Raw genomic sequence first — 24849 nt, forward strand, 5'->3', positions numbered from 1 at the left:
GTTAATATTAAAAAAAAGGAATACTGTCAGAACTTCTTACCAGTGGGCAGAGTATCTAAAGGACCTACTTCTGTTACTTCCGATACTAAACAAATGTGAGTTCGGGTCCAAGGCACTTTTTGTCCGCTCGCCTCGCCGTCTGTTGCCCCGGTGATGATGACGCTACACAGCTTCATCAGATTAGCCAGTCTCACATTTAGCTAAAAGCGGTGGGAGATTATTGAACTTTATTAAAATAACCCTTGGCAGTGATAACCTGCAGTTATGGCTTCTGTTTTAGATGCTCTCTGGGAAGACAGGGATGTTAGATTCGATATAACAGCGCAGTAAGTTAACGCTCTTTTTTGTGATTATTTCACCGTCGTGCAAGCTAGCTAGCTAACCTAGCTCAACTAAGCTGAGTGGCTAAATAAATCAGCGCTACCTATAATATTTAAACTACGCTGCAATGTTTTCCTAACTGTGCGCTTAGCTCCATCTTCTCTCGAGAAATACCGTTTTATGGTAGCTCTATATCACTTGTGTCTTTGTGTGGAGATGACCTTAAAGACAGCATTGCTGTGACTAGCTATGATAAACTGAATGAGCCTTCACCCGCTACACCTATCAGTGATCGATATCTCAATCTATTCGACACATAGGCAGATGAAAACTCGTCCTGGAGAGGTGCTGATAGATTGCCTGGACTCAATTGAAGACACGAAAGGAAACAACGGAGACCGAGGTATTTTACCACCTTGGGACTTAAGTACATCTGGAGAACTTGTGTTTGGCTAGTGATAAGAGAGACAGCAGGTCCGATTTGTGGCACTGGCAGCAAGCAGTGACACTTTTTGTGGCACCGCTGCGGTGCCACGGTTAATGCCACTGTGCAGTGACACTTTATGTGGCACCGCACAGTGTAATCGTGACAGGTCATCATCCTTGTGTTTCTGTAGCCTTTTCTTAAAGTATGTTCTCCATTTGTGGTATTCTCTAATGACAATTTCAATTCTTCTTTTCCAGCATTTCAAAAAGTGTCACTGCACAGTGGCATTAACCGTGGCACCGCAGCGGTGCCACAAAAAGTGTCACTGCTAGCTGCCAGTGCCACAAATCGGTCTTGCCCCTACTGAATGATAACTGATAATAATGTCACTTTTTTTGCAGGACGACTCTTGGTAACAAATCTGAGAATCATTTGGCATTCTCTGGCCCTGCCAAGAGTCAATTTATGTGAGTACATGTGTCTCCATAAGCTGAATATTTATGCCCTCTCTTGGAGATGTGTGGAATAGTACAAGCTCAAAACCGCTTTAAATGAGCACTTCAACTAATATAGAGTGCTTGAAGATGCAAGAAAGCATACTGTAACTTGAAACTCGAAGTCTCAAAAGTTACTGTCTTTTGGACAGTTACACATCTGGAAAAACTAAACTAAACATTACCAGACACCATATCAGATATACAACTGAGGCTGTTTGCTTTACTTTGGATATTCACTTTTACAAGTGTGCACTAACATGACTAGAATAAGCAGTAACTGTGAAACAATATGAAAATTATACCAAATCTAAATTAAATTGTTGTTTTTTCAGCTGTGGGTTACAACACCATCATTAACATCACAACAAGGACAGCTAACTCAGTGAGTAAATCTGTTTTACTATTGGTTTTTCCTCTTCAAGTGTATTTGTTAAGAATCTTTTCTCACACATCACTTAAAGTAGAAACTGAACAAATGCATCACTTGTACAAATGGGAAAATGTCCAACATATGCAGGACAAAGTCTGTAATGGTGACTATAATTTAAACAAATGCTTATGGAATATGATAAAGTTAGATAAACATGCTAATTAGGAATTAACTTCTCCTTTCTAGAAACTACGAGGCCAAACCGAAGCTCTCTACATCTTAACAAAGTCCAACAACACAAGATTTGAGTTCATATTTACAAATGTGGTTCCAGGAAGTCCAAGACTCTTTACTTCTGTCATTGCTGTACACAGGTAAAACAACACTGAGGCAGTGTTGGATTCTTTAAATACATTCTGTGCCAAATTTATTTCTTACTTATTATCTTAAAATGTGTTTTATGCTGTTCTAGGGCTTATGAGACTTCTAAAATGTACCGGGACCTGAAATTGCGAGCTGCTCTTATTCAAAATAAGCAGCTTCGACTCCTGCCCCGGGAACAAGTGTATGATAAAATTAATGGAGTTTGGAATTTATCCAGTGATCAGGTACTTGTGTTGTTTCTGTGATTTGATTGTCTAGTCACTTTTTTCAGTCTTACTCAGCTTCCACAAATTATTTTAATGTACAAAATCTTTTCTGTGTCTGTTTGATAATGTGCAGAATATTAATGAACCGGCTCTACACAGTATAAATAAAAAAAAGTACAATTTTGATTTAATGAGCATTATTGTTGGCTGACAGTTGTTTTTCTCTGTTAAATACTTAATTTAATTCTCTTTTTTTATATATACATGGAAGGTTACATGTAATTTTATTGTCATAATAGGAGATAATTAATTTGCAATATGTGTAACAGTTTATTTTACTTGACTGTTGTTTTTCTTTGTTTTAGGGTAACCTTGGAACCTTCTTTATTACCAACGTACGGATTGTGTGGCATGCTAATATGAATGAGAGCTTCAATGTCAGCATTCCTTACCTCCAGATTGTAAGTACAGTTCAATAAAGAACATTATCTATTATTCTAATGATTTGAGCTTATCCCAAAATGTCTCCTATCACTGTGAATGTAATGTTATGACAAACCTGCACAGCATCTCTCTCAGAGAAGCTTTATTTCTGTTTTTATTTTATTATTGCTTTATTTATTATTCAATACAAGTGGCACAGTTCAGGGCAACTTCTGTGGGTTGTTGGTGTTGATTTTCTGACAAAATGGTCCTGTTGCACTTGTTTCTGTTCTAAAATCTTGTCTTCTGTCATTATGTGTTTAACATAAAATGTTTTCTCCCTCAAGTGGTCGATCAGAATAAGAGACTCAAAGTTTGGTTTGGCTTTGGTCATTGAGAGTTCCCGCCAGGTAACTTCTCTGTTCACATTTATCTGATGCGATCACATTGTTAGAGATTTCTTCTTCAGTTTTAGTGCTTATAATACAGTAACACATGCTGCCTTTGTGGTTTTAGAGCGGAGGTTACGTGCTGGGGTTTAAGATTGATCCAGTTGACAAGCTTCAGGATGCACTCAAGGAAATTAATTCCTTGCACAAGGTATACTCTGCCAACCCCATCTTTGGAGTGGACTACGAAATGGAAGAAAAGGTAGGCGTCCACGCACAATATTTATGATCACTGCCCCTGAATGCCTCAATAGTACAACACTGAAACTTGAAGTGTAAAAATACCCTATGTGTCTATTTTTGAATTCACAGCTGTTAACACTGAATATTTTTGAATACTATAATGTAGCTGGCTTCTCCACTCGTTTTAACTGATCATGTTGTCATAGTGCTGTTTGTCCTAACAATGATTCCAGCCCCAGCCATTGGAAGAGCTCACAGTGGAACAGCCTCCTGATGATGTGGAAATTGAGCCTGACGAGCAGACTGATGCTTTCACTGTGAGTAGTTTCCACCAGTTACACTCATCACTCCTCTGGGAGTTAAAGGTTTAGTTTTCAGACTCTCAGAATAGCCGTTAGCTAATGCCCTTCAGCTAAATGAACAAACATGAATTTATGTTGCCTAGAGCTCATGTTTGTACTCATCAGACAACAATAACCTATTATTACAGTCAGACAGCTCTGGCTATTTTCATTAACTGTGTTAATTTCATGTCTTTGTGTGTGTTCTTTCTTACAGGCCTACTTTGCTGATGGCAATAAGGTAAATTCACACAACATTTCTATTCATTAAGTTGTTGGAAACTTGTTGCGGGAAACCTAATTTATTTGTTGTTATTCCAAAGCAACAAGACCGCGAGCCGGTTTTCTCAGAGGAACTCGGCCTCGCCATTGAAAAGCTGAAGGATGGATTTACGCTTCAAGGACTGTGGGAAGTAATGGGCTGAAATAACACAGTACATGTGCTTACTTTATATACGTATTGTGTTTATAAAGACAACAAGTATGCTTATTTATAGGTCAAGTTAAAAGGTGTACAGTTTACTCCAGTAAATTTAAAGTTGTATTTTTTTGTGTTGATTGAATAAAACATTTGTATAGTGACAGGAATGTAAAATAAAAAAGTAGATGTTGTGGAGCAATTCATTAAAAAAACATCTCATTAATACTTCATCAAATAGCTACAGTAGCTTTGTACTGTGTCTCATTTTTACTGTATGTAGAAGGAACACAATGATCTCAGGCTAAACCCAAACTATTTAAAAAATGCTAAAAGAGGACGAACTGTCACCCGCTGAGGCAGCAGCTGTTCACTGACCCTGTCTGCTTGTCAGGTAACGCCTCTGTGAATGTCCTGAACATAAATACTGAATCCCTCACTGTTGGGAAGTGGTCATTACTATCATGAGCTGTGACTCATTCAACACGTAGATGTCGCCAGAAGCTGTAGCAGATGCCAGACACGTGTAAATACATAAAATATGTGTGAAAAAGGGTTGAAAAATCTGCTGTTTTTTGTGAAAACTATGTGTTTTATTCTATCAGAAAGAAAAGGCTAAATTAAATGAATAAATCAAGTTATTTCTGTGTGCCTGTACAACAATGTTGCTACTCATCACCGCTGTGACACGGCTTCACGGTTGTTTTTACTCTATGACAGCTGTGTGAGCTCTCCGACTGGGCCAACCTGAATTCTTCATGGATGGGGTGGTCGGTTATATTTAGAGGGGCACAGTTATATTGATGTGGCTTCAGGTCTGGCAGCATATAGTTGTGTGTCTTCAGCAGCTTGGAGAGTCCATCCTGATCTGCTTCACTTCCCTCCACTTTCTGTCCTCAAAGAATGGATCCCCAAGGCTTGAGGGAAGATCTTCGTCTGTTCCAGAGCACCCTGCTGCAGGATGGACTCAAAGAACTCCTGAATGAGAATAAGTTAATTGACTGCATCCTAAAGGTCAGAGACAGAAGCATTCCCTGCCATCGGCTCATTCTGGCAGCATGCAGTCCTTACTTCCGGGAGCTTTTCTTCTCAGAGGACGGCAAAGAAGAGGACAAAAAGGAAGTTGTTCTGGAAAACCTTGAGCCCAATATTTTGGAGGTGATTGTGAATTACATGTACTCCGCTGAGATTGACATCAATGACGACAATGTGCAGGACATTTTGGCTGTTGCCAATCGCTTCCAGATCCCCTCAGTGTTCACAGTTTGTGTGAATTATCTGCAGAAGATGATGTCCAAGAAGAGCTGCCTCGCCATCTACAGACTGGGACTGATGCTGAACTCTGCCAGACTGGCAATAGCAGCTCGAGACTACATCGCAGATCGCTTCGAGACCATCGCCAAGGATGAGGAGTTCTTAGAGCTTGCTCCACCTGAGCTCTTCGCAATTATCGGAGCCGATTCATTAAATGTGCAGAAAGAAGAGGTGGTGTTTGAGACACTCATGAGGTGGATCAGAAAAGACAAAGACAAGAGAGTGAAATCACTGGAGGAGGCCTTTGACTGCATCCGTTTCCGTTTGCTCCCAGAGAAGTACTTCAAGGAGAAAGTGGAGAAAGATGATCTCATTAAGGCTGATCCTGAGCTTCTCAAAAAGATTAAAGTCATCAAAGACGCGTTTGCGGGGAAGCTGCCTCCAAAGGAAAAGGGGCAAGATGGTGAGGAAGGAGCGGAGGGCAAACTGCCTGGTTACCTGAACGACACCCGCAGATTTGGCATGTATGCTAAAGACATGGTGCTGATGATCAATGACACTGCAGCCGTGGCCTACGATGGTCAGGAGAATGAGTGTTTTCTTGCAGCGATGTCTGAGCAAATCCCCCGAAACCACGTCAGTCTGGCATCGAAGAAGAACAATCTGTACGTGCTGGGAGGACTGTTTGTAGATGAGGAGGAGAAAGAAAACCCTCTGCAGTGTTACTTCTACCAGGTAGAGAAGCCTCGTTTAACCCTTGTGTCATCTTGCAGGTCAAAAGTGACCCGTTTTAAAGTTTGAAAATGTGGAAAAAATATATATTTTCACAGTGAAACTTCTGATGTCCACATTTTCAACATTTTTGGGAAATCTTTGAATATTTTTTTGGTGGAAAAAAGAAATGTTGAAAATGTTTCTTTAAGAACATTCACAAAAAATCAACCAAAATCCAGCGAAATTCGCTGGATTTTGCTTGATTTTTTTTGTGAATGTTCTTAAAGAAAATATTAGAAGTTTTACTGATATATATGTAATCACTTTAGATATTTTTAGGATTTTTTTTGAAGATTTTTACTCACTTTTTGAAAGAATTTTCCTCCCAAATTTGGGGATTTTTTAAAAATAAAACTTTTAAGGGAAACTTTTAAAGGATTATTGGAATTTCCTTCCTGAAGGTTTTGCAAATTTAGGGATTTTTTTTTTTTTTTGCTGAATTTTTGGAAACAATATTTTGGTGCCCGTAAATGAGGACAGCAGGAGGGTTAACTCATGTAACAGCAATGAGTGAAGCCCTTCTCTTTGATTTTAAAACGTATCTCTGAAACATTCTTTCCAGCTGGACAGTCTTGCTGCTGAGTGGATGGCTCTGCCACCGATGCCCTCCCCCAGGTGTCTCTTCGCTATGGGCGAAGTTGAAAATCTCATCTTTGCTGTAGCAGGAAAAGATTTACAGTCCAATGAGTCTCATGACACTGTCTTGTGCTATGATATTGAGTAAGTTCAGACATCTGAATGTTAATTCAGTGGATTCTTGCTGAGAGTACAGCTGTTCTAAACACATTCTGTTCCTACATTTAGAAAAATGAAGTGGTCGGAAACAAAAAAGCTTCCCTTGAAAATTCACGGCCACTGTGTGGTCGCAGAGAACGGGCTGGTGTACTGTATCGGAGGAAAAACGGATGACAAGTAAGAGTGCAATATCAAAGCAACCACTATTAGGCCAAAATATGATTTTTTTTTAATATTATACTAATGCTTCCTGGAAATCATTCTGTCTTTTGGTAAAGTAAAGCAACCAATAAGATGTTTGCATACAATCACAAGAGGTCAGAGTGGAAGGAAGTGGCCTCCATGAAGACGCCCAGGTCGATGTTTGGGGCGGTTATCCACAAAGGGAGGATCATTGTTGCTGGGGGAGTTAATGAAGAAGGCCTGACAGCTGCATGTGAGGCCTACGACTTTGGAACCAACAAGTATGTGCTGGTATTATGAAAACATACAAGACTTATTATGTTTTAATTGTTATAATAATCCCAAAATGTGAGATCATCTGTTATAAAATATATAACACACTACAAAACAAAGGATAGCCTATAGAATGAGATAAGTTGCTACGACCATTTACTAGACCAACTCAGCCATGGTCAGGCCAGTTTCAGTAAATAATTTGTGAGCTCATTTTTATTGCATTATAGAGTCCTGCACTTCTATGGAAACAACTCAACCATGACTGGAAGTCAGAGAATAATCAAAAATGCCCTCTGTGTATGGCACAGTTAAATTGGAACAAGACGACATGGTCATCAATATCCCCCGCCACATGTGATGTCTATGAGTCTATATCCAAAATAGTGATCAAGGGCCATAACTCTGTTAAATATTATCGCACAGGTCTCATTTTCGAACTTGATCAAGGTGTCCATGGTGTGAAGCTACACACTAAATTTCGTAATCCTAGCTGTAAGAGTTTCGGAGAAAAGCTGTCCCCTTCATGTCGGACGGACGCACGGAAGCACGGACGGACGGAGGCCAAACCTATATCCCCCTTTTCCACTTCGTGGAGGCGAGGGATAATAAATCCTAAAGAACAGAAAAAAACAAAACTTACGTTTCTTAGGCTATTTTATAAAACAAACAAACCTAGAATGAACCTATATATTTTACAACATACATTTTTAATTTGTTGCCATGCTTATCTCCTCTCCGCTCTGTGAAAACACAGCTTGCAGTTCAGCCCAGTTGGAAACTTTTTGGCAAATGATTTCTGGTCAGTTCTAGCATTCACAAAATTTTAAATCAGACTTGTAGAGTTATGTGAGTTTCATAAAATATTAATGGTTAACTAATGTTTGATTTCCCCATCAGAACTGCATGTAACAAATGATGCATTCATGGACTAATAGAAGGCTGAAAATCTGTTCTGGCTCCGATTAATGTTGATTTTATTTTAAAGATACAATTCTCACTGGGTCGGTTTTTAGGATTCAAAGAGTTTAAGGCGTTGTGTGGTGATGGATAGTGTTTTTATGTTGCTTTATTAATAGGACGTTATATTGTGTTCTTGTATATAATGTATTTTTATGTAATTATCTGGTAATGACCCTCAGTTGTGCACTGACTGAGAACCCCTTCTTTAAGCTAATGTTATAGAAAGAAAACCCGCAACAGTCATATTCAAACCATTAATACACCGCCTTGTTGCAGGTGGGCACCATTTACTGAGTTTCCTCAGGAGAGGAGTTCAGTGAACCTGGTGAGCTGTGGAGGTTTGTTGTACGCCGTCGGAGGCTTCGCCATGGTGGAGAACGAGAACAAAGAGTGTGCTCCTACTGAAGTCATCGACATTTGGCAGTATGTGTGATGATGATGCATATGAAAATTTAATTCATGTTTTTGAATAAGGAAAATCTTCATCAGACATTCAACTGTGTACTTCAGTAACATCATCTGACTTTCTTATCAGGTACGAAGATGACAAGAAGGAGTGGACCGGTATGATCAGAGAGATGCGTTACGCTGCTGGAGCCTCCTGCGTCTCAATGCGGCTGAACGCTGCCAAAATGCCCAAACTCTAACTGCAATTCAAGGACATTCATGTTACTGCTTTAGGACACATAATATGCACTGTACATGCTCCTATTGTGCAGATCATTGTTGTCATTTATCATTTTAACACATCTCACTTTGCTGTTCTGTTCATTTTTAGTTTTAATATTGTGATTTTATCAGGTCTTTGCTTCCTCATGTGCTCTGCAGCATATTGAAGTATTCCCCATTGCACTTATTTTAGAATTAAAACATTATTGTCAACAGATTTACTGTGTCTATTTGACATTTTAGGGGATTTTTGTGTTTTCAATTGCAGTTCATTAAATATTTGATGTTCATTACTTAGGATTTGAAGCCCTGTGGAAATTGAAAAGCATTAGCATTATTTCTGTTTTATTTTTTTAAAAAGTGTTTGATACAAAAGCACATAAGGTACAACGTCACTTAACATGAATGAGGTAGACTCATGCCAACTTTTTACTATAATAACCAAAACTAATGAGCACTTTATATACGAAGAGTTCATTTGTAAAAACAGGTAATTCCGTTTTCAGAAAACTCCTTTTTTTATTGTTTACTTGAGATAATAATAGCAATAACACTGATAATTTATTTTTTCTCTATTTTGTCATGTATTTTTCTACTGAGTCAAATCCACTCAACTTTAGTTTGATTGATATTAAAGAAAATAAAATGTTTTCTGAAAATGTATCAAAACGGAGTTATCTGTTTTTGCAAATGAACTCTTCATATATTAGCATACATACTGTATTTAAAACTCTGTTCAGTCACTCTGGCAAAACTTTCTTCAAAACCAGGCTAATAGCTCAGCGCTGCAGGTAACACTTCTCTCATTATTCTGTGAATAACAGCCTAACAGGGAAAGCTATCTGAATATTTTCTTCTTTAGATATCCCTTCCAGGCATCATGTGTTGAAAGCTCCATAGAGTTCCATTCAAAGTGAGGGATCTGTAAAAGCACAGACAACAGTCACTTCAGGCTGCCTTTTACAACTATGTTAAGATTTAAATGGGTATAATTCCATTCATCATCATGCTGAAATATGTTTTCTCACCTGAATAACACGATATCCCAGAATTTCAAGGTGCCTCTTTCTCATCAGGGCCTCACCTTTCATATGAGGAGAATTTTTGCAGAAAGACCTCGAATCTAGAAAGTCCACAGCAACACTAAAATGACAATAAAAAAAAACAGAATGTCAGACATATTAAATATCTGAGTGGTGCTGTTATTCTTTTCTGATATTCACAATATATTCTATACAGGGATACATTTAAATTCCTACCGCTGAGCTCCAGGTGGCAGCTCATCCCTGCTGTTTTCCAGCGAGCTCGTGTCCCAGTGAACCGTTCCTCTGTCCAACATCTGCATCGTACTCGGCTCGCTATAAGGCAGCGGCCGCGAGTGCTTGTCCAGTTTGCATTCAAAGTCTGGAAAAATGCGGAAAATGTGGCATAAAAGATAACATTTGCAGAGCTTTGGTGTCAAGGCTCAAGGGTTTCGCAGAAGTACTTGCCAAGACTTGAAGGTCTAATCGACCATAAGCACTTTTGTCATGCTAATCAGTGATGACGGCGATGTGCTAGTGCAGATTTATTAGTTGGTGTGGAGAAGTTATTACTCTTGCTTGATTCTTCACAACCAAACCTCAAACTGTAGCATCACTGTCACACAATGTTTACAATTTTTCATCAATCTCATCAAGAAAATTCACTGAACAGAAACGTATTGTGGTTTTATTCAATGCTTGTGCTTTCAATTATGAACTGAAATTAAACGATATGAAGTGACTCTATAGCATGCAAGCATAGGAGCAGGGATCAAGCTACAGGGGTCTCTAAAATACTGACATTGGGCTATTTTCGCCATGTATTTTTTTATGTATTTATCACCATTGATCATGAGTAAAACCAGGCTTTTACTGATGCAGTGCAGACTCGTGACTGACTTTAATAAATGCATGCTGTTCTTGTCTCACCAATAAAGTGTAGGAGTGCGGTACTATAAACTTCACTCAATGTAACTTAAAAATTAGAAAGAAAAAAATGCCAGCTGTTGTACAAAAAAACAGAAGACCAAACCTAACCATCTATGGTGCTATTATTTTTCATGTAGGCTTATTATTCATATTGTGATTAATAGAAAAAGTGATAAATATAATCTAAACCAAGAGCTCTATAAATGTTGTATCTGTCCTTTCACTCATTCAATAGTTCACAACCTGTATAAGAGCTAACCACAATAGTAGCTGCTTTTCCTCAGGTGCAAAGACCTTATTTTTTTAGAGAAGAACGGACAACATCTGATAAAATATCATTACTTACCTACAGTGTAAAAATATGGAGTGACGACTGCTATTTGGATACAGTTAATTCCACCCAGAACTTCCCCCAGCATTTTGTGGATTTGCTGTTGAACAGGACTGACACTGCCGTTCCCTAAAAAAAACATTTCGGCAAGCAACTGATAGCATGTACGTATGTAATATATGTATTTCAAATTGAATTCAAACCCATGGAGAAAATCAGATCTTGGTGGATCTTCTTACTTCTCCTTTGCAACTGCTGGCAGTAGCGCTCATGAAACCACGGCACCTGGAACTCGGGACACTCGAGACACACGGCGCGATTGAGCTCCATGAGGCGCAGCCGTGTTCGCATGTTGAGGGCATTAGAGAGGGCTGAAGGAAATACAGCTACGTTAGTCCTGTCGAGCAAGTGTGTACTTACGGCTCAGATGCACAAAGTTGAATATTCATTAAAAATCCATTTAAACCAACACAGTGCATACTTTCTAACTGGGTGTCCAGCTTTCCCAGAAAGTCGACGCTGAAGATTTCTTTGATTAGTTCTTCAGGAAACCTGTCAGCTACTGCCAAGGAGTACGCCTGGAGGACCAGCAGATGTGGCTCAAAGGAACCTAGAACAACATAAAAAAGTTGATAGATAGATAGATAGATAGATAGATAGATAGATAGATAGATAGATAGATAGATAGATAGATAGATAGATAGATAGATAGATAGATAGATAATTTTCACCTTAAAAAAAATCCCCCAATTTTTTTGAGAAAATTCTTGTAAATATTTGCAAAAAAATGAGTAAAAATTTTCCCAAAAATGAGTAAAAATATCTAAAGTGATTACATATATCAGTACAACTTCTAATATTTTTTAAGAACATTGACAAAAAAAACAACCAAAATCCAGTGAATTTTGCTGGATTTTAGTCGAATTTCTTTTGTCAATGTTCTTTTGAAACATTTTAACATTTCTTTTTTTCCACCAAACAATGTTCAAAAAATTTCCCAAAAATGTTGAAAATGTGGACATCAGAATTTTCCCTGTGAAAATATTTTTTCCCCACATTTTCAAACTTTAAAAGGGGTCAATATGACCCGCAGGACGACACGAGGGTTAAAGTGAATCTGAGTGATATAAAGTGGCTTTGACAGGTAGTAGGAAAAGTTTTATCGAACTACCAAAGCTGCATGGACATTCTACAATGCACTGTTAACAAAAGTGTTAGTGTAAGCTTACAAAGGAAAAAGAAATCTGTAATGTGACTATTTACTTACTAATATGAGGAGTGAAGCGCTTAATACAAGCATCGTACAACTCGTCTGCTTGCACTGGATCATAGTTCAGGACAGAAAAGGGTAGCAGGGTGGCATACATTGCTGAGTGGTGAATCTGAAAAAAAAGACCGGAAAAAAACAGTTCATAAAAATTTACTTACTCCGGATATAACATGCTGTGATGTCTCTTAGAGCACCTTGTCAATGTGTTCTATGGCCACACTGGCGATTCGGTCCATCAGCGGAGGGCACAGATGATGTGTCCTGGTTAGGAAGAAGGCAAGCTCAGGTGCGTTGCTCCAGTTTATCTGGTCCATCAACCTCTGCAATGTGACCATCGTCTCTTCCAGCAGCATCTCCTCGAACCACTCCCCCGAGATGAACTTGAGCTCCTCGAGGACCAGGTCCAGCTGGTCGGCCGTCTGCAGCCTCTCGTGGCCGCAGCGGTTCAGCGTCTGCAGCAGACGGACGTACTTGCTGCGAGTGTCGTGCCGGTAGGATGGATCGTTCCGCACCCATTTGGCAACGGCGAAAGACAGGGTGCTAAGCTCGCTGAGACTGCACTGCTCCACCACTGCATCCACCCGGGAGATCACGCCATCTTCAAGACGTGGACAGGGCAGCATGGACAGAACGCGGGTCAGCATGGTCACCTCATAAGGGAAGACGCTGCGCTCCAAAAAGCTGAGAGGTAAAGTGTCATCAGTCTACTTTTTATTTAACAAAACAATAAAATAACCATTTTTGTCTTTAATAAATACTTACTCAACCAAACTGTTTCTTAGTTTAGTGAAGAGTTTGGGGTTCTGATGCTGCAACAGAAAAAGGGCTTGGGTGGCTCTGGCCACCTCCACTGACTTGTAGACATGAAGGTTCCTTTGGATTACTGAAGCAATTCTGGAAAAGAGTTTAGGCACAAATAAGTACATTGTACAAACATGTGAGATTTTTTTTTTTTTTTAATTTGTGAAGATTTGTCTTGTAACAGGAAAGCATTCAGTTACACAGTATTCTGATAAGGATACTTTAAACTTTGTGAATTCCCCCAGTGAGGGATAAAGTTTATCTTTTCTTAACTGAATTTAAAAAAAAAAAAGTGAACAACTTAACCTGAAATTGTTTTAAAAGGCCTCCTTCAGTGAAAATTAAGTTTTATAAAAACTTAATTAACATGTGTATTTCTTAGTTTGATATGCTAGAGGACACATAATGTACCAAATAATCACTTCTTAAAAAACACAGATTCAGACTTCTGAGGTTTATTATGTAATAAACCTAAGGAACCAGTACTTTCCACATATGAATCTTCATCAGTTTCCAGTTCTAATATATGTTTGGCTGAATTACTCCAGTATTACAACTTGTCTACTTCTAGGGGATGACAACATTTACGTCATGCAAACTTGACCGAACCCTGGCATAGATATGGACATGGAAAGGACGATACTGGCAGATTTGTGGGTGAGCTGGTGTGCCTCAGCTGCACTGGAGAGAGGTGTATGGAGACAGAGGGGATTTCATAGATCTGCACATTCTCAAGGAAGCAGTCTACAGTTATATCTAATCCGTTTTAAAGACACATAAATATGTTCTTACAGATTTAATCTGTCACCTGAGAGGAACTTTAAATGAACGGACCTTGCAGTGAGTTTTTGTCAGCTGCTGTTTCCAATCTTAAGGGAAAATTTTCAGTTTCTATTTCACGATGGATGGATGGATGGATGGATGGATGGATGGATGGATGGATGGATGTCTTTACTTTTCAGCTGATATAAAGAATGATACAGATCTAGTTGCAATAAGTTGACTTTGGTCAATACATTTGCTCCTCCATTTAAGTGATGTTGGTGCTTTAGGACAGAGACATAAACTCACTTGTTCTGTAAACTAAGGTTCCTGCTCTGAATCTCTTCCAGAGCTTCGGCTACAGCCAGGGCCTGCTGTCCATTGAACTCGTCGGCCAACAGGAGGGCAGTGTTCTCCAATCTGAGAGAAATGAAACCACAGATTAGACCATGGAAACTCAAACATTAGATTTCCACTCATATACCTCTCCACTGATAATGATACGAACCCTTCTCTGATCTCTGGACTGGCCATGGGAGCCAGAGCCACAAACAATTTAATGAAGGACACATGATCAGTGCTCGAGTCAATCAATTCGGTCAGCCTTTGTCTAGCAGCCAGCCTGAAGTCACAGTTGTTGAACTGCAGTGACTGATACAAGCCCAAGATGATGCCGATGTTCTCTGCATCCAATGTGGGAATGTTGCGCAAGATGACCTCGTTGCACTTCTCCAGCAGAGGTCGGTGAACGTACTTGACATTGCGCAAAAACTGTACCATTCTCCGGGGCACGTTGAAATGTGAAGGATCCGTGGTGTCCAGGAGTTGATCCGCTCTGCTGATGAGTGCATCCCGCAGCCGGGGAGACACCAGGGATGACACGCTGGTCATCAGAGCAGTTAGGACCCTGGAAAAACATTGTCAGGGACAGGTAATACTCAACATGAGGTGGTGAGATGCAAAAGAAAATTGAACCTATATGTCTCACAACCAACCTGGCCTCATCAATAGAGGACAACTTCTGATCCACGATGTGGGTGATGTGGCCCATTAGAGGGCTGTGTGAAAGATGCTGATCGTGTAAACAGACAGCAAACTTGGACAGAGATCTCATGGGAAATCTGTAATGAGGCACATTTGTGTAAAATCTTGTTAGTCTTTAAATTCTCAGATAATTATTCTGACTGGACAGAAAATTAAACCACAATTGTGATACCAATTATCCTATTAGTAATTTGTGACACACAAATACCAAACAAATGCTGCTTGTAGCTTTTTTCAGGTGAAGATTTGCTCCTTTCTCTGTTTCTTTGGTTTTTGCAGCTCAAAACATCCATCCATCCATCATTTATACACCACTTAATCCTCATTAGGGGGGCTGGAGTCTATCCCAGCTGACTTAGAGTGAAGGCAGAGAAAACCCTGGACAGGTCGCCAGTCTATCACTGGGCTACACATATAAAGATATATAGAGACAAACCAGCACACTCACATTTACACCTACAGACAATTTAGAATCACTAATTAATCTCAGCATGTTTTTGGACTGTGGGAGGAAGCTGGAGAACCCGGTGAGAACCCACACGTGCGCAGAGAGAATATGTAAACAGATAGAAAGATCCAAGGGACACGGACCGTGGATCTTCAAGCTGTGAGGTGACAGTGATAACCACTGATCACTGTGCAGCCCGCTCAAACATCACCTCTATAATATTTTTTTCACGTATTTCTCAAGTATTAAGTTGACAAAATTATAATCATCTCATTAACTCAAAAAATTACAATGTGATCATACCTGTCTACTCTTAGCCATGCTTCTGAAACCAGCTGTTGAACAAGAGAGTCATGTGGCTCCACATTCAGCCTACAAGGAGAAAAACACAATAAGTTGCCATTACAACTGCATAATTCAAAAACATGATCATTAATTTGACTGTGTTTGTTACAATACCTGAGGAAAGCATAAAGCATGTCAATCAGCATGAAATCATCCATATGTGCAATTTTGTTTTCTGCCAGAACCCGGAGAGTTAAGAACTGTGGGTGACTCCTGGTGAGATCGACAGTCCGGAGCAGCTGAGGTCTCTCTTTTTGAAACTGCCACAGCAGCCCCACAGCACAGTTCACATGGTCAACTGTGAGCTTGGCCTTGTTCTTCCCAACCACGTCAAACACTTGCTCTTCGGCAGCACAAACTCGCAGCTGCTCCAGAACCTGGTCTCTGTTCACTGCCCCTCCATGAAGGAGCCTGCGGAGGCAGGAGTTCACAGATCGGAGGCGAAACATCACCACAGACCTCTGGGCTCAAGTTAACTATGAGGTCTTCATTGTACCAGCCTCCACTGTCAATCTCTGTGTCCACTGACAGACTCAGTCAGCTGGGATCACAACTATAAAACTACAGTCTGGAGGTAGCAGACCAGGTGATCCTTTAGGGATCTGTATCAACTGAAGAAAAAACACAAAATAGAAACACCTGAAATACAGTTTGATCCTGTATGAAAATGTTTAATATCACGCATGGTTATACTCTGTTCAAAAGCAAGCATCTGCATGATACTGACAGCTCACATGTTGCTGACCTCATTTGATATGAAATTAGCGCAGAAACAGACCCATTCAGAGATATGACTTTCTGCCAGTGCCACACAGAGCTGATGTTAGCTGCCTGTTGCTAAGTCCAGTATGCTAACACGGTGTTCACGTGGATACACAAACAATCACCTAAAACCACTGACAATCTCTGATTATCGATGCGTGCTGCATCCAAGGCTAGATTTATACATATTTTACAGATTTACGCCTTATAAACCTGATACAAACAGAAAGGGGTCATTAAAATCGTTCAAAGTCAACATTACCTAGCATGTGTGCTACTAAGTTTCACTTCCGTAGCCGGTGACATAATGTGACGGTATTTTGAACCCTGGGGTTAGCCTTTCAGGCGGCAGCTCATGCCTGTTGGCAGATTTAATAATGACATATAGTAGTTACGAGGGATTTGTTGAGTGTTTTTCTGTCATAATAACTTACTAGAGAATGTAAAATTAGCACAGAACTTCTTTATCTCGTTGCTATGAACCGATGAAGTAGCAACAAAAGTGGAACAAAAAAGGTACGAAATGTTAAAACTATTAAATCTATCTCATTGCCCAGCTAAAGAAAACGATTTGCACTGATCACCAAACAGACTAATATCAGTTAAATGAGTGATTCAGGCAGCCTGGGGGTCCTTGTACCTGCCAGGACAGACTCAGGGAACAATTTCTTTCTAGTCAACTGGCGCACGACCCTCGAAGTAATTGACGTCCCCGCCGCGCCATCTTTAGAAAACACTGAGCTCAACACTGAATGAAACTTCGGTTTCGTCGTTTGTGAGAGCTGTTCGCTGCATGGAGTGATAGCCCTGCTGTTCCAGGTGATGCATTTTCACATTATCTACGTCTTAGTGGCATGTGCTTGGTTCATATGTTGAAATAGTGCGATTTACATAACGTAGAAAGATCCCCCTACAAGTCTGGCTGCGGCTAACGTTTGGAGAACTTGCTAATGCTAACGCTAGGCCTAGCGTTAAGATAGATACATGAGTGGACATGTGTCTGTATGAAACAGCAACGGTAAAATACAAATAAACGAATGTGTAGACGTTGATACTTGTGATTCTCATGCATGAAAACTTATCCCTGCAGTCGGCTCAACAGGTCAAGTGAGAGTTTAAACGCGCCGCTAGTTAGCCAAAGCTAGCTTGAGAATTACAAACAAGCGAACGTAAAGTAGCCAAATTCTGTGGGAATCCAGCTGTTGTCGCAACGTCGGCTGTCTGTAGTTAACCTTTGTCTGTGTGTGTCTTTTTTTAATTCATTTTTTTACGTTTGTTATTGCGCAAGCGAGCAGCAGGGATTGTTTTTCTTCATGGTTTTCTGCAGCATTTTAAAGAAGTCGTTTAGCTGCTTACTGGAGCTCATTTCGGTTTCGAGTTACGTTGCAACAGCGTTACAGGTGTTGTGCCAAAAAAAGTGATCATCTGCCAAATAGTGAATGCCACCGTGACTGCAATTACTCTTTTGTGTTATGTACCGTATGCTATACCCGATCCAGTTTTTTCCGGTTGAAATAAAGGACTAATTCAACGAATATAATGCAGTTTTCCTTTGCTAAAAAGTTATAGCAGTCCGTACATAGTACCTGAAATTTTACAATGCATCAAAATGACTTTTTTTAATTCAAGAGTGTTGCAAATTAAATGATATGGCCCATAAGTTATGTATGAAACACATCTGTAAATCATATTATTGACAGTCTTGTTACAGAAATATGAAATATACCTAACGCACACAGCCTAAACTTCACAAGCAATACCATTTTGCTGCCTATAATCAAAAATGCCACGCTTGATTACACTGTAAATGAATATAAACATTTTGTTAGTCACAAGAAATATTAAAGACATCCTTTTGCTATCTCCACGGACATACAATTTTACATATTTGCATGTTGTGACTGTTGGATTCAGATAAAAGCAGATGGAGACATACATAAAATGGACTACAGTCAATTATTGTCAGTTTTTGGAACGGTTGTGGATTAGATAGATAGATAGATAGATAGATTAAACCTTTATTAATCCCACAGCGGGGAAATTTACATTGTACAGCAGCAAATAGAACACTTATTTACATCAGATTTTTATGTAATTACATGATTATTCTTAATAAAACATGAGTACTTCAGTTGTACTCATCCTTATGTCTTATCTGTGTTTCTCACCTGCAGGTGTTTTAGTAAATCATGGGGATCAAGGTTCAGCGCCCTCGCTGCTTCTTTGACATTGGAATCAGTAATGTGCTTGGTAAGAAGGCAATCTCAACTACATTTACTAAACTGACAGCTTATTAGGCAAACATTTCCTATACTAGTACAACCTCACGAGAAAACTTTACGATATATATTATACTTAATGAAAGTTGTAATATTCATTTTTGGTTGAAACTGGTGTTAAGTTTGTTTACAATACAGTCATTTTGGAAGGAGTAGTTTGTGGTGCTGCATAGCTGTACACTGATATGAATAAGATGGAAAACATTAAAAACACAACTCAGCAACACCTAAAACAAATTACGGCCTTTATAGTGACTATCAACCCATGTGATTAGTTTAATAAAGAGTGAACATTGTAGCCTTCATGTGATAAGGATTTATTGTGGGGCTGTTGTTTAAATTGCATTAATTACTAATTAATTAGTTTACTGTAAGTGGATCATCATTGTAACAACTGAGTAGGTGTCTCACTGTAGTTTAAACTAAAGTAAACTCTTCTTTGGTGTCTCTTCACAGTTGGTAGAGTTGTAGTGGAGCTGTTTGCTGACATCTGTCCCAAAACATGTGAAAACTTCAGATGCCTCTGCACAGGTAAATGAATATCCTCCGTAAGATTATGTCAAAATTAGTTCTAATTCGTGATGAAGTTCACTATTAATAAGCACTCCTGTTTCATCCAGGTGAGAAAGGCATCGGTAAAGGAACTCAGAAACCCCTGCACTACAAAGGATGCCTTTTCCATCGTGTTGTAAAAGACTTCATGATTCAAGGAGGAGACTTCAGTGAAGGTGAGTTCAGAAAACATCGAGCGTACTTAGCTTAGTACGCTCACATTTTGTGTCCATATGTGATTAATTCAAGAAATTCAAGCATATAGCTACAGCAAGTTTCTCTGTGTTGGTAGCATCACTTAGCTGTTAGTTTTTATGTGCTATAGATGCTGATTCTGTTCTTTGACATCATAGGTAATGGAAGAGGAGGCGAATCCATCTATGGAGGCTTTTTTGAAGGTAAAGAGGCCGCAGTCAGAGCTGTCAGTTGTTATCCAAACCAACGTTGGCTTCAAGATGGCAGTACAATTTTATCCTTTCCCCCCAGATGAAAGCTTTGCTGTTAAACACAACAAGGAGTACCTGCTGTCTATGGCCAATAGAGGCAAAGATACAAATGGATCACAGTTTTTCATGTAAGCACTGTCTTTTGCTGAATATTATTATTAGTTTCATGTAGTTTTTGTTGTATTACTTAACATTCCTAAGCTTTACAAGTGATTATGTGCTCTTTTTTTCTTGAATGGCCTGCGATGACACTACAGAACAACAAAACCCTCTCCACATCTGGATGGGTAAGTTCTGCATGAATCTGAAATTCTAACTGCATAGTGTTCAAATCAAACAGTATATGTAATGTTGCTATAGCTGGACCTCATTGTCACTCTGTTCTTACAGTGTTCATGTGGTTTTTGGTCATGTGATCTCTGGCCAAGAGGTTGTTCAAACTATGGAGAACCAGAAAACGGATCATAACAGCAAACCGTATGCTGAGGTGAAGGTTTTGAACTGTGGAGAGCTTGTCCCAAAATCTAAAGGTTTGTTGTACTTTCAGTGTTTTTCAAAATGATTGTCAAACTTTACTTTAATGCTTATGATTCTATTTATATTCTTGCAGCAAAGAAAGATGCAAAAAAGAAAGAGAGAGCCTCCTCCAGTTCCAGCAGGAGCTCCAGTGACTCGAAGAGCTCCTCAGAATCATCCTCAGACTCCGAAGAGTCAGAAAAAGAATCTAAGAAGCAGAAGAAGAAGGCAAAGAAGCTTAAAAAGAAACAGAAAAAGAAGGAGAAGGAAAGGTACCTAATTTTTTATTTTCAGATTTCTTCTGTCTACTGTGGTCTACACCTAGTGTTGCCAGTCTGAGCTGGAATATATTCACAGGTCAGAAGCAGAAAGTGCCGAAGAGAAAGAACAAGAAGAGTTGGTTACGTCTACTGTACGTCCCGAAGAAATACCGCCCATCCCTGAGAATCGATTCCTCATGAGGAGAAGCCCCCAGACAGTGCAGAAGTCAAAAGAGGAGGTTGAGAAGGATCAGAAAAATAAAGAGGAAAGATCAAGAGACAGGTTAGCATGTCTTACAAACAGCCGTTATGACTAACATCCAACGTAATGTCGTCGGTGTTCATTTTCATGCCTTGTCTTTTGTCACTCTGCAGTACTGGCATAACTTATAATTCTCAGTCATCATATCACAGAAGACTAGTGATGACTCGATCCGGCAGGAAGATTAAAGGCAGAGGTCCAAGGGTAGGTGCACTGCAGCAGTAATGCAAAAATTCTGTCCTCTTTGTCACAGTTCATACTTTGACATTAAATAATGTTAATAAATAACCAGATTAGAACTAACGGTATTGCTCGTGTTGGGTCCCATTTGTTTGCATTTTTGGATGGAAGTAAGTGATTTTTGTTTCCTCCCATACAGAGATACCGCACTCCGTCACGCTCTCGTTCAAGGTCTAGGGATCGCTTCAGACGCAGTGAAACTCCTCCACACTGGCGTCAGGAGATGCAGCGTCAGAGGATGAGGGCAGTCACAGGGGAGCGCTGGATTAAGGGTGACAGGTCAGTTTATGTTAGTCATTTAAATAAAATTTAGCTTGCAAAATTTGGAACAAATTCGTACTATTCATAACAACGGAAGCCACTAAATCCTGCTTCCACTGCATGATCCTTTCTCATATCGAACACGACCTCACAACCTGGTCGGTTGCTTGTGTCACTGCTCTAAAACCTATTAAACAGCTTTATAGAAAAAACAGCAGTCATTTCATTATTGTGCAATCTTAAAGAAATATTGATTTCTAAGCTTGGAGAGTTTCAAATCATTTTAAAAGTGCTTGTTTAATCTTTGTCTGTTAATGGGATGGAATCACTGCCCCTGGGGGATTTTTATCAAAAAGAAAAATGGTATTGGTATTACAAGGTCAGCCACCAGGGGTGACTGAAGTAAAATTTAGAAAGTCCTCCTTTGCACAGAATGCCTTATCTCCTGTATTAAAGGTTGCACAAACTGGTATGCTTTACCTATAGCTATCAGAGAAAGCTCCATTTTAGTCAATTTTAAGAGACAGTACAAGACATGGCTGATGGACAATCAAACGTGTGAACATCGAGGAATTCAGACACTTTAAAAACAGGCTCTTTAACTAAGAGCTATGCACAGAATGTACTTTTCTAAAATAATAGAACTCTAGGGTAGGTTTAACCCAGCCACTATTAATTAGTCGTTGTCTTTGTTTGACTATATTCTTTTTATACGTCTATAACACTGTATGTTTTTGTTTTATGTGTGGGACAACGGATGGAAATTAGCCTTGTGCTAAATCCGGCATATTTACTGCAATCTTGTGAAAATTATTATGAGACTGTATGTTCATTAATCTGCACTGTCCTGTTCAAAAAAACAAAAAGATACTGTTTGTGAAGAGTTTGTAAAGTTGACAGTGTGAAGTGCTACTAAATTGCTACAGATTGTGAACAGACAAACGAATTGCAGTGTGGAGTTTTTGTCCCAGAGAATGTAAAATATAATATACTTTAATGTCCTTGTAGGTAGATTTGCATTGGTCCTTGTACTAGTTTTTCAGAAATGACAAAGCAGTATATAATTCACATCTATAAGGTGATACAATAGAGAATAAACTTTGTCTAAATAGGCTTATTTGAATCTAAACTGGCAAATACTAACCACCCTGCAGCGTGCCTTGCAGCAATGAAATGTTTTTTTCATGAAATAAACATTTTTGGGTGACAGATGAAACATTTCTAACAAAAATATTAACCTATTCTCAGAATTATCTAAATTTGTTAACAAAAAATAACTATTATCTTACGTTATAATGAACAAATGACACAATTGCATTTTTTGTTTTTTTGTAGGAGCGACATGAACGAATCTAAGGATGAAGCGGCTAAGCGTCTCTCTCCAAAAAGAGAGAGACGGAGCTCTGCCACAAAGCATGAACACTCAGCTGAGGGTAAAAAAGACAAGAAGAGTCGGTCTCACAGATCTAAAAGCAAAGAAGAGAACACTGAAGAAAAGGATGAGAAGCATAGCAAACATAAGGCAAAGAAAAGGGATAAATCTCATAGCCGCAGTAAGAGCCGAGAAAAGAGTCGCAGGTCAAAGAGCAGAGATAAGAGTCACAAGCACAAAAGTGATGACAGAAGAGGTCGCTCGAGGAGCAAAGACAGAAATGTTAATAAGAAAGAAAAAGAGTCCGAATCAGATCACAATAAAGATAGAAATAAGGGTCATGAATCCGATAAAAAGAATAAAGAAGACACAAAAGGGAGAAACAGAGAGAGAACGAGGACAAAGTCAAAAAGCAAGGAAAGGGCAAGTACAAAAGATGAGCACAGATCAAGCAGCAGAAACAGGGATAGAGGTGGACATGCAGCATCAAAAGACAAAGAAGAAAAAAGAGATAAAGACAGAGAGAGGGCCAGAGAACGCAGCAGGAGTCAGGAGAGGCGACACAACAGTGACAGAGAGAATAAGAGACGACGGACATCCAGGGATAAAGAACATCGGACGAGAAGTCCAGACAGAAGTAAGACCAGAGACTCACATAGAGGCAGGCGCTCTAGAAGCAAGAGTGGTAGGAGAGACCACAGCAAAGATCGATCCTCTCATAGGAAAGATCGAGAAACTGGTGGCCAAAGGAGGAGACATAGCAGCAGTTCTGAGAGCGACCGAGAAGAAAAAAGGAAGAGTCAACGGAGCCCAGATTCCAAAAGACGAGCAAAAAGCGCTTCCAGATCCAAAGACAGAAGAAGCCCGGCCAGACCAAGACCAGATAGTACAAAAGGCAAAGATAAAAATGACAGCAAGAAGAATCAGTCGAGCTCCAGCTCCAGCTCTGACAGCGACTGAACCACCAGCAGTCCTCAATCAGTACAAAAAAAAACAAAAAAAAAAAACACAGTTCTGCTGAAGCTCACGTGGTTCCACAAGTCTTTGAAAGCTATTTTCCAAGCTGTTGAACTACAGCAGACAGAAATCATAGAGAAAAGGCCTGGAAAAGTAACTACAAACATTTTCATAATTACAGACTGTGTGGCATCATGTGGGCTTTAGCTGAACTGTGGTGGATGAACACTGTTGCTGGGTAGCTGAAGCTCCAAAGCCAGTTTAAAGAAAAGGATTTGTGACTGGAACTCACAGCAGCTGTAAAGGTATTCTTCAAATTTTCCCTAGAAAGTCAGACTGAAGGTTGTTTTCTTTTAAGATTTTTGGTAAATTATATTTTGGCTTTACAGTAGCTCTGATTTCAGACCATTTCTTTACAAAAAAAAGAAGGAAAAAAGATTTTATTGGTAAGCCCACCTTCATCAGTGAGATATTTTTACACGTCGGCCATAATATTTTGCATGCTTATCTGACACCGTTTGACAAAATATGTACCCCCTTGACTTTTCATTCTGTTTTTTACATTCATAAACATTTTACTGTACTCTTCTTTGTTTACCGGTTTTTTTCTGAGAGCTAAATGTCATACTGTAACTACAACATAAAGCCAATTTGTATAAATTCTGTTTTGTGCAAGTTGGTCTTAAGAACTCAGCTGGAGTGCAGAAGGAATTAAAAGCCTCAGTTTGATTTTACTCTGTTGTTTTTAATAATCTGTAAATGCTATCATAATCACAAGTATCTTCTGAAGTCCCAAACATTTGCAGTCGAAATTACAATAATAAATGGTGAACATATTCTTACAGGAACATGTATTGGTAATATTTGGATGTCTAGTGGGTTGATTTGTTACTGATTAATAATTGAGGGGTTGTATGGTGGCAGTCAGGTCAGTGTTTTGTTGAGGTTTCTATTTGTACCTCAGATTATTGTGATTGATTTCATACAACAATTCTGCGCATATAATGGGGTAACTGATGGGCTTTATCAGGACCGATGATTCAGATTATTAGTAATCGGGGAGACCAATATTTTATATTTAGTACTGATACAAATTTGCAGTAAAACAGTGAAAGTTGT

The 24849-nt window shown here is 39.3% G+C and overlaps 4 protein-coding genes across 5 annotated transcripts; 3 read left to right on the forward strand and 1 right to left on the reverse strand.

Moving 5' to 3' along the window:
* Positions 1 to 127: 127 nt before the first annotated feature.
* Positions 128 to 4660, forward strand: bbs5 (Bardet-Biedl syndrome 5). The gene is made up of 12 exons (XM_022216700.2): positions 128 to 326; positions 642 to 724; positions 1150 to 1215; positions 1578 to 1627; positions 1862 to 1989; positions 2088 to 2223; positions 2571 to 2666; positions 2976 to 3038; positions 3145 to 3279; positions 3494 to 3577; positions 3819 to 3842; positions 3925 to 4660. Exons 1-12 carry the CDS (start codon positions 265 to 267, stop codon positions 4024 to 4026), a joined length of 1029 nt encoding a protein of 342 aa, XP_022072392.1. The 5' UTR covers positions 128 to 264; the 3' UTR covers positions 4027 to 4660.
* Positions 4661 to 4759: 99 nt separating this feature from the next.
* Positions 4760 to 9089, forward strand: klhl41a (kelch-like family member 41a). The gene is made up of 6 exons (XM_022216699.2): positions 4760 to 6008; positions 6610 to 6767; positions 6852 to 6959; positions 7061 to 7246; positions 8478 to 8624; positions 8737 to 9089. Exons 1-6 carry the CDS (start codon positions 4923 to 4925, stop codon positions 8846 to 8848), a joined length of 1797 nt encoding a protein of 598 aa, XP_022072391.1. The 5' UTR covers positions 4760 to 4922; the 3' UTR covers positions 8849 to 9089.
* Positions 9090 to 9198: 109 nt separating this feature from the next.
* On the reverse strand, positions 9199 to 16895 carry fastkd1 (FAST kinase domains 1). 2 transcript variants are annotated; one of them, XM_022216695.2, is made up of 15 exons: positions 16848 to 16895; positions 15938 to 16434; positions 15782 to 15850; positions 14982 to 15107; positions 14495 to 14893; positions 14296 to 14406; positions 13186 to 13317; positions 12618 to 13104; positions 12421 to 12535; positions 11635 to 11763; positions 11393 to 11524; positions 11169 to 11282; positions 10130 to 10274; positions 9899 to 10013; positions 9199 to 9792 (listed from the first exon to the last, which is right to left on the reverse strand). In XM_022216695.2, exons 2-15 carry the CDS (start codon positions 16270 to 16272, stop codon positions 9709 to 9711), a joined length of 2493 nt encoding a protein of 830 aa, XP_022072387.2. In that variant the 5' UTR covers positions 16273 to 16434; positions 16848 to 16895; the 3' UTR covers positions 9199 to 9708. The 2 variants fall into 2 exon arrangements, with proteins under 2 accessions (XP_022072387.2, XP_022072388.2); XM_022216696.2 differs by lacking the exon at positions 16848 to 16895 and adding an exon at positions 16569 to 16829.
* A 369-nt stretch (positions 16896 to 17264) lies between these two features.
* On the forward strand, positions 17265 to 24464 carry ppig (peptidylprolyl isomerase G (cyclophilin G)). The gene is made up of 13 exons (XM_022216690.2): positions 17265 to 17404; positions 18760 to 18835; positions 19321 to 19395; positions 19485 to 19592; positions 19770 to 19814; positions 19903 to 19990; positions 20120 to 20149; positions 20253 to 20392; positions 20473 to 20650; positions 20736 to 20921; positions 21014 to 21104; positions 21280 to 21419; positions 22737 to 24464. The coding sequence occupies exons 2-13, from the start codon at positions 18775 to 18777 to the stop codon at positions 23731 to 23733; spliced, it is 2139 nt and encodes a 712-aa protein (XP_022072382.1). The 5' UTR covers positions 17265 to 17404; positions 18760 to 18774; the 3' UTR covers positions 23734 to 24464.
* The last annotated feature ends 385 nt before the right edge of the window (positions 24465 to 24849 follow it).

Source organism: Acanthochromis polyacanthus, chromosome 14 (genome assembly GCF_021347895.1).
Source record: "Acanthochromis polyacanthus isolate Apoly-LR-REF ecotype Palm Island chromosome 14, KAUST_Apoly_ChrSc, whole genome shotgun sequence".
Classification (NCBI taxonomy): domain Eukaryota; kingdom Metazoa; phylum Chordata; class Actinopteri; family Pomacentridae; genus Acanthochromis; species Acanthochromis polyacanthus.

Excerpts from the sequence above, each read along its gene's own strand:
- bbs5 (XM_022216700.2), top strand. The coding sequence starts at position 265 with ATGGCTTCTGTTTTAGATGCTCTCTGGGAAGACAGGGATGTTAGATTC. Across the intron at positions 3,578-3,818 it reads AGCAGACTGATGCTTTCACT|GCCTACTTTGCTGATGGCAA; the intron begins GTGAGTAGTTTC and ends TCTTTCTTACAG. Across the intron at positions 3,843-3,924 it reads ACTTTGCTGATGGCAATAAG|CAACAAGACCGCGAGCCGGT; the intron begins GTAAATTCACAC and ends GTTATTCCAAAG.
- klhl41a (XM_022216699.2), top strand. The coding sequence starts at position 4,923 with ATGGATCCCCAAGGCTTGAGGGAAGATCTTCGTCTGTTCCAGAGCACC. Across the intron at positions 6,768-6,851 it reads GTCTTGTGCTATGATATTGA|AAAAATGAAGTGGTCGGAAA; the intron begins GTAAGTTCAGAC and ends TCCTACATTTAG. Across the intron at positions 6,960-7,060 it reads GGAGGAAAAACGGATGACAA|TAAAGCAACCAATAAGATGT; the intron begins GTAAGAGTGCAA and ends CTTTTGGTAAAG.
- fastkd1 (XM_022216695.2), bottom strand. The coding sequence starts at position 16,272 with ATGTTTCGCCTCCGATCTGTGAACTCCTGCCTCCGCAGGCTCCTTCAT. Across the intron at positions 15,851-15,937 it reads ATGCTTTATGCTTTCCTCAG|GCTGAATGTGGAGCCACATG; the intron begins GTATTGTAACAA and ends TTCTCCTTGTAG. Across the intron at positions 11,525-11,634 it reads GCTGGACACCCAGTTAGAAA|CCCTCTCTAATGCCCTCAAC; the intron begins GTATGCACTGTG and ends TATTTCCTTCAG.
- ppig (XM_022216690.2), top strand. The coding sequence starts at position 18,775 with ATGGGGATCAAGGTTCAGCGCCCTCGCTGCTTCTTTGACATTGGAATC. Across the intron at positions 18,836-19,320 it reads TGGAATCAGTAATGTGCTTG|TTGGTAGAGTTGTAGTGGAG; the intron begins GTAAGAAGGCAA and ends GTCTCTTCACAG. Across the intron at positions 19,396-19,484 it reads CTTCAGATGCCTCTGCACAG|GTGAGAAAGGCATCGGTAAA; the intron begins GTAAATGAATAT and ends TGTTTCATCCAG.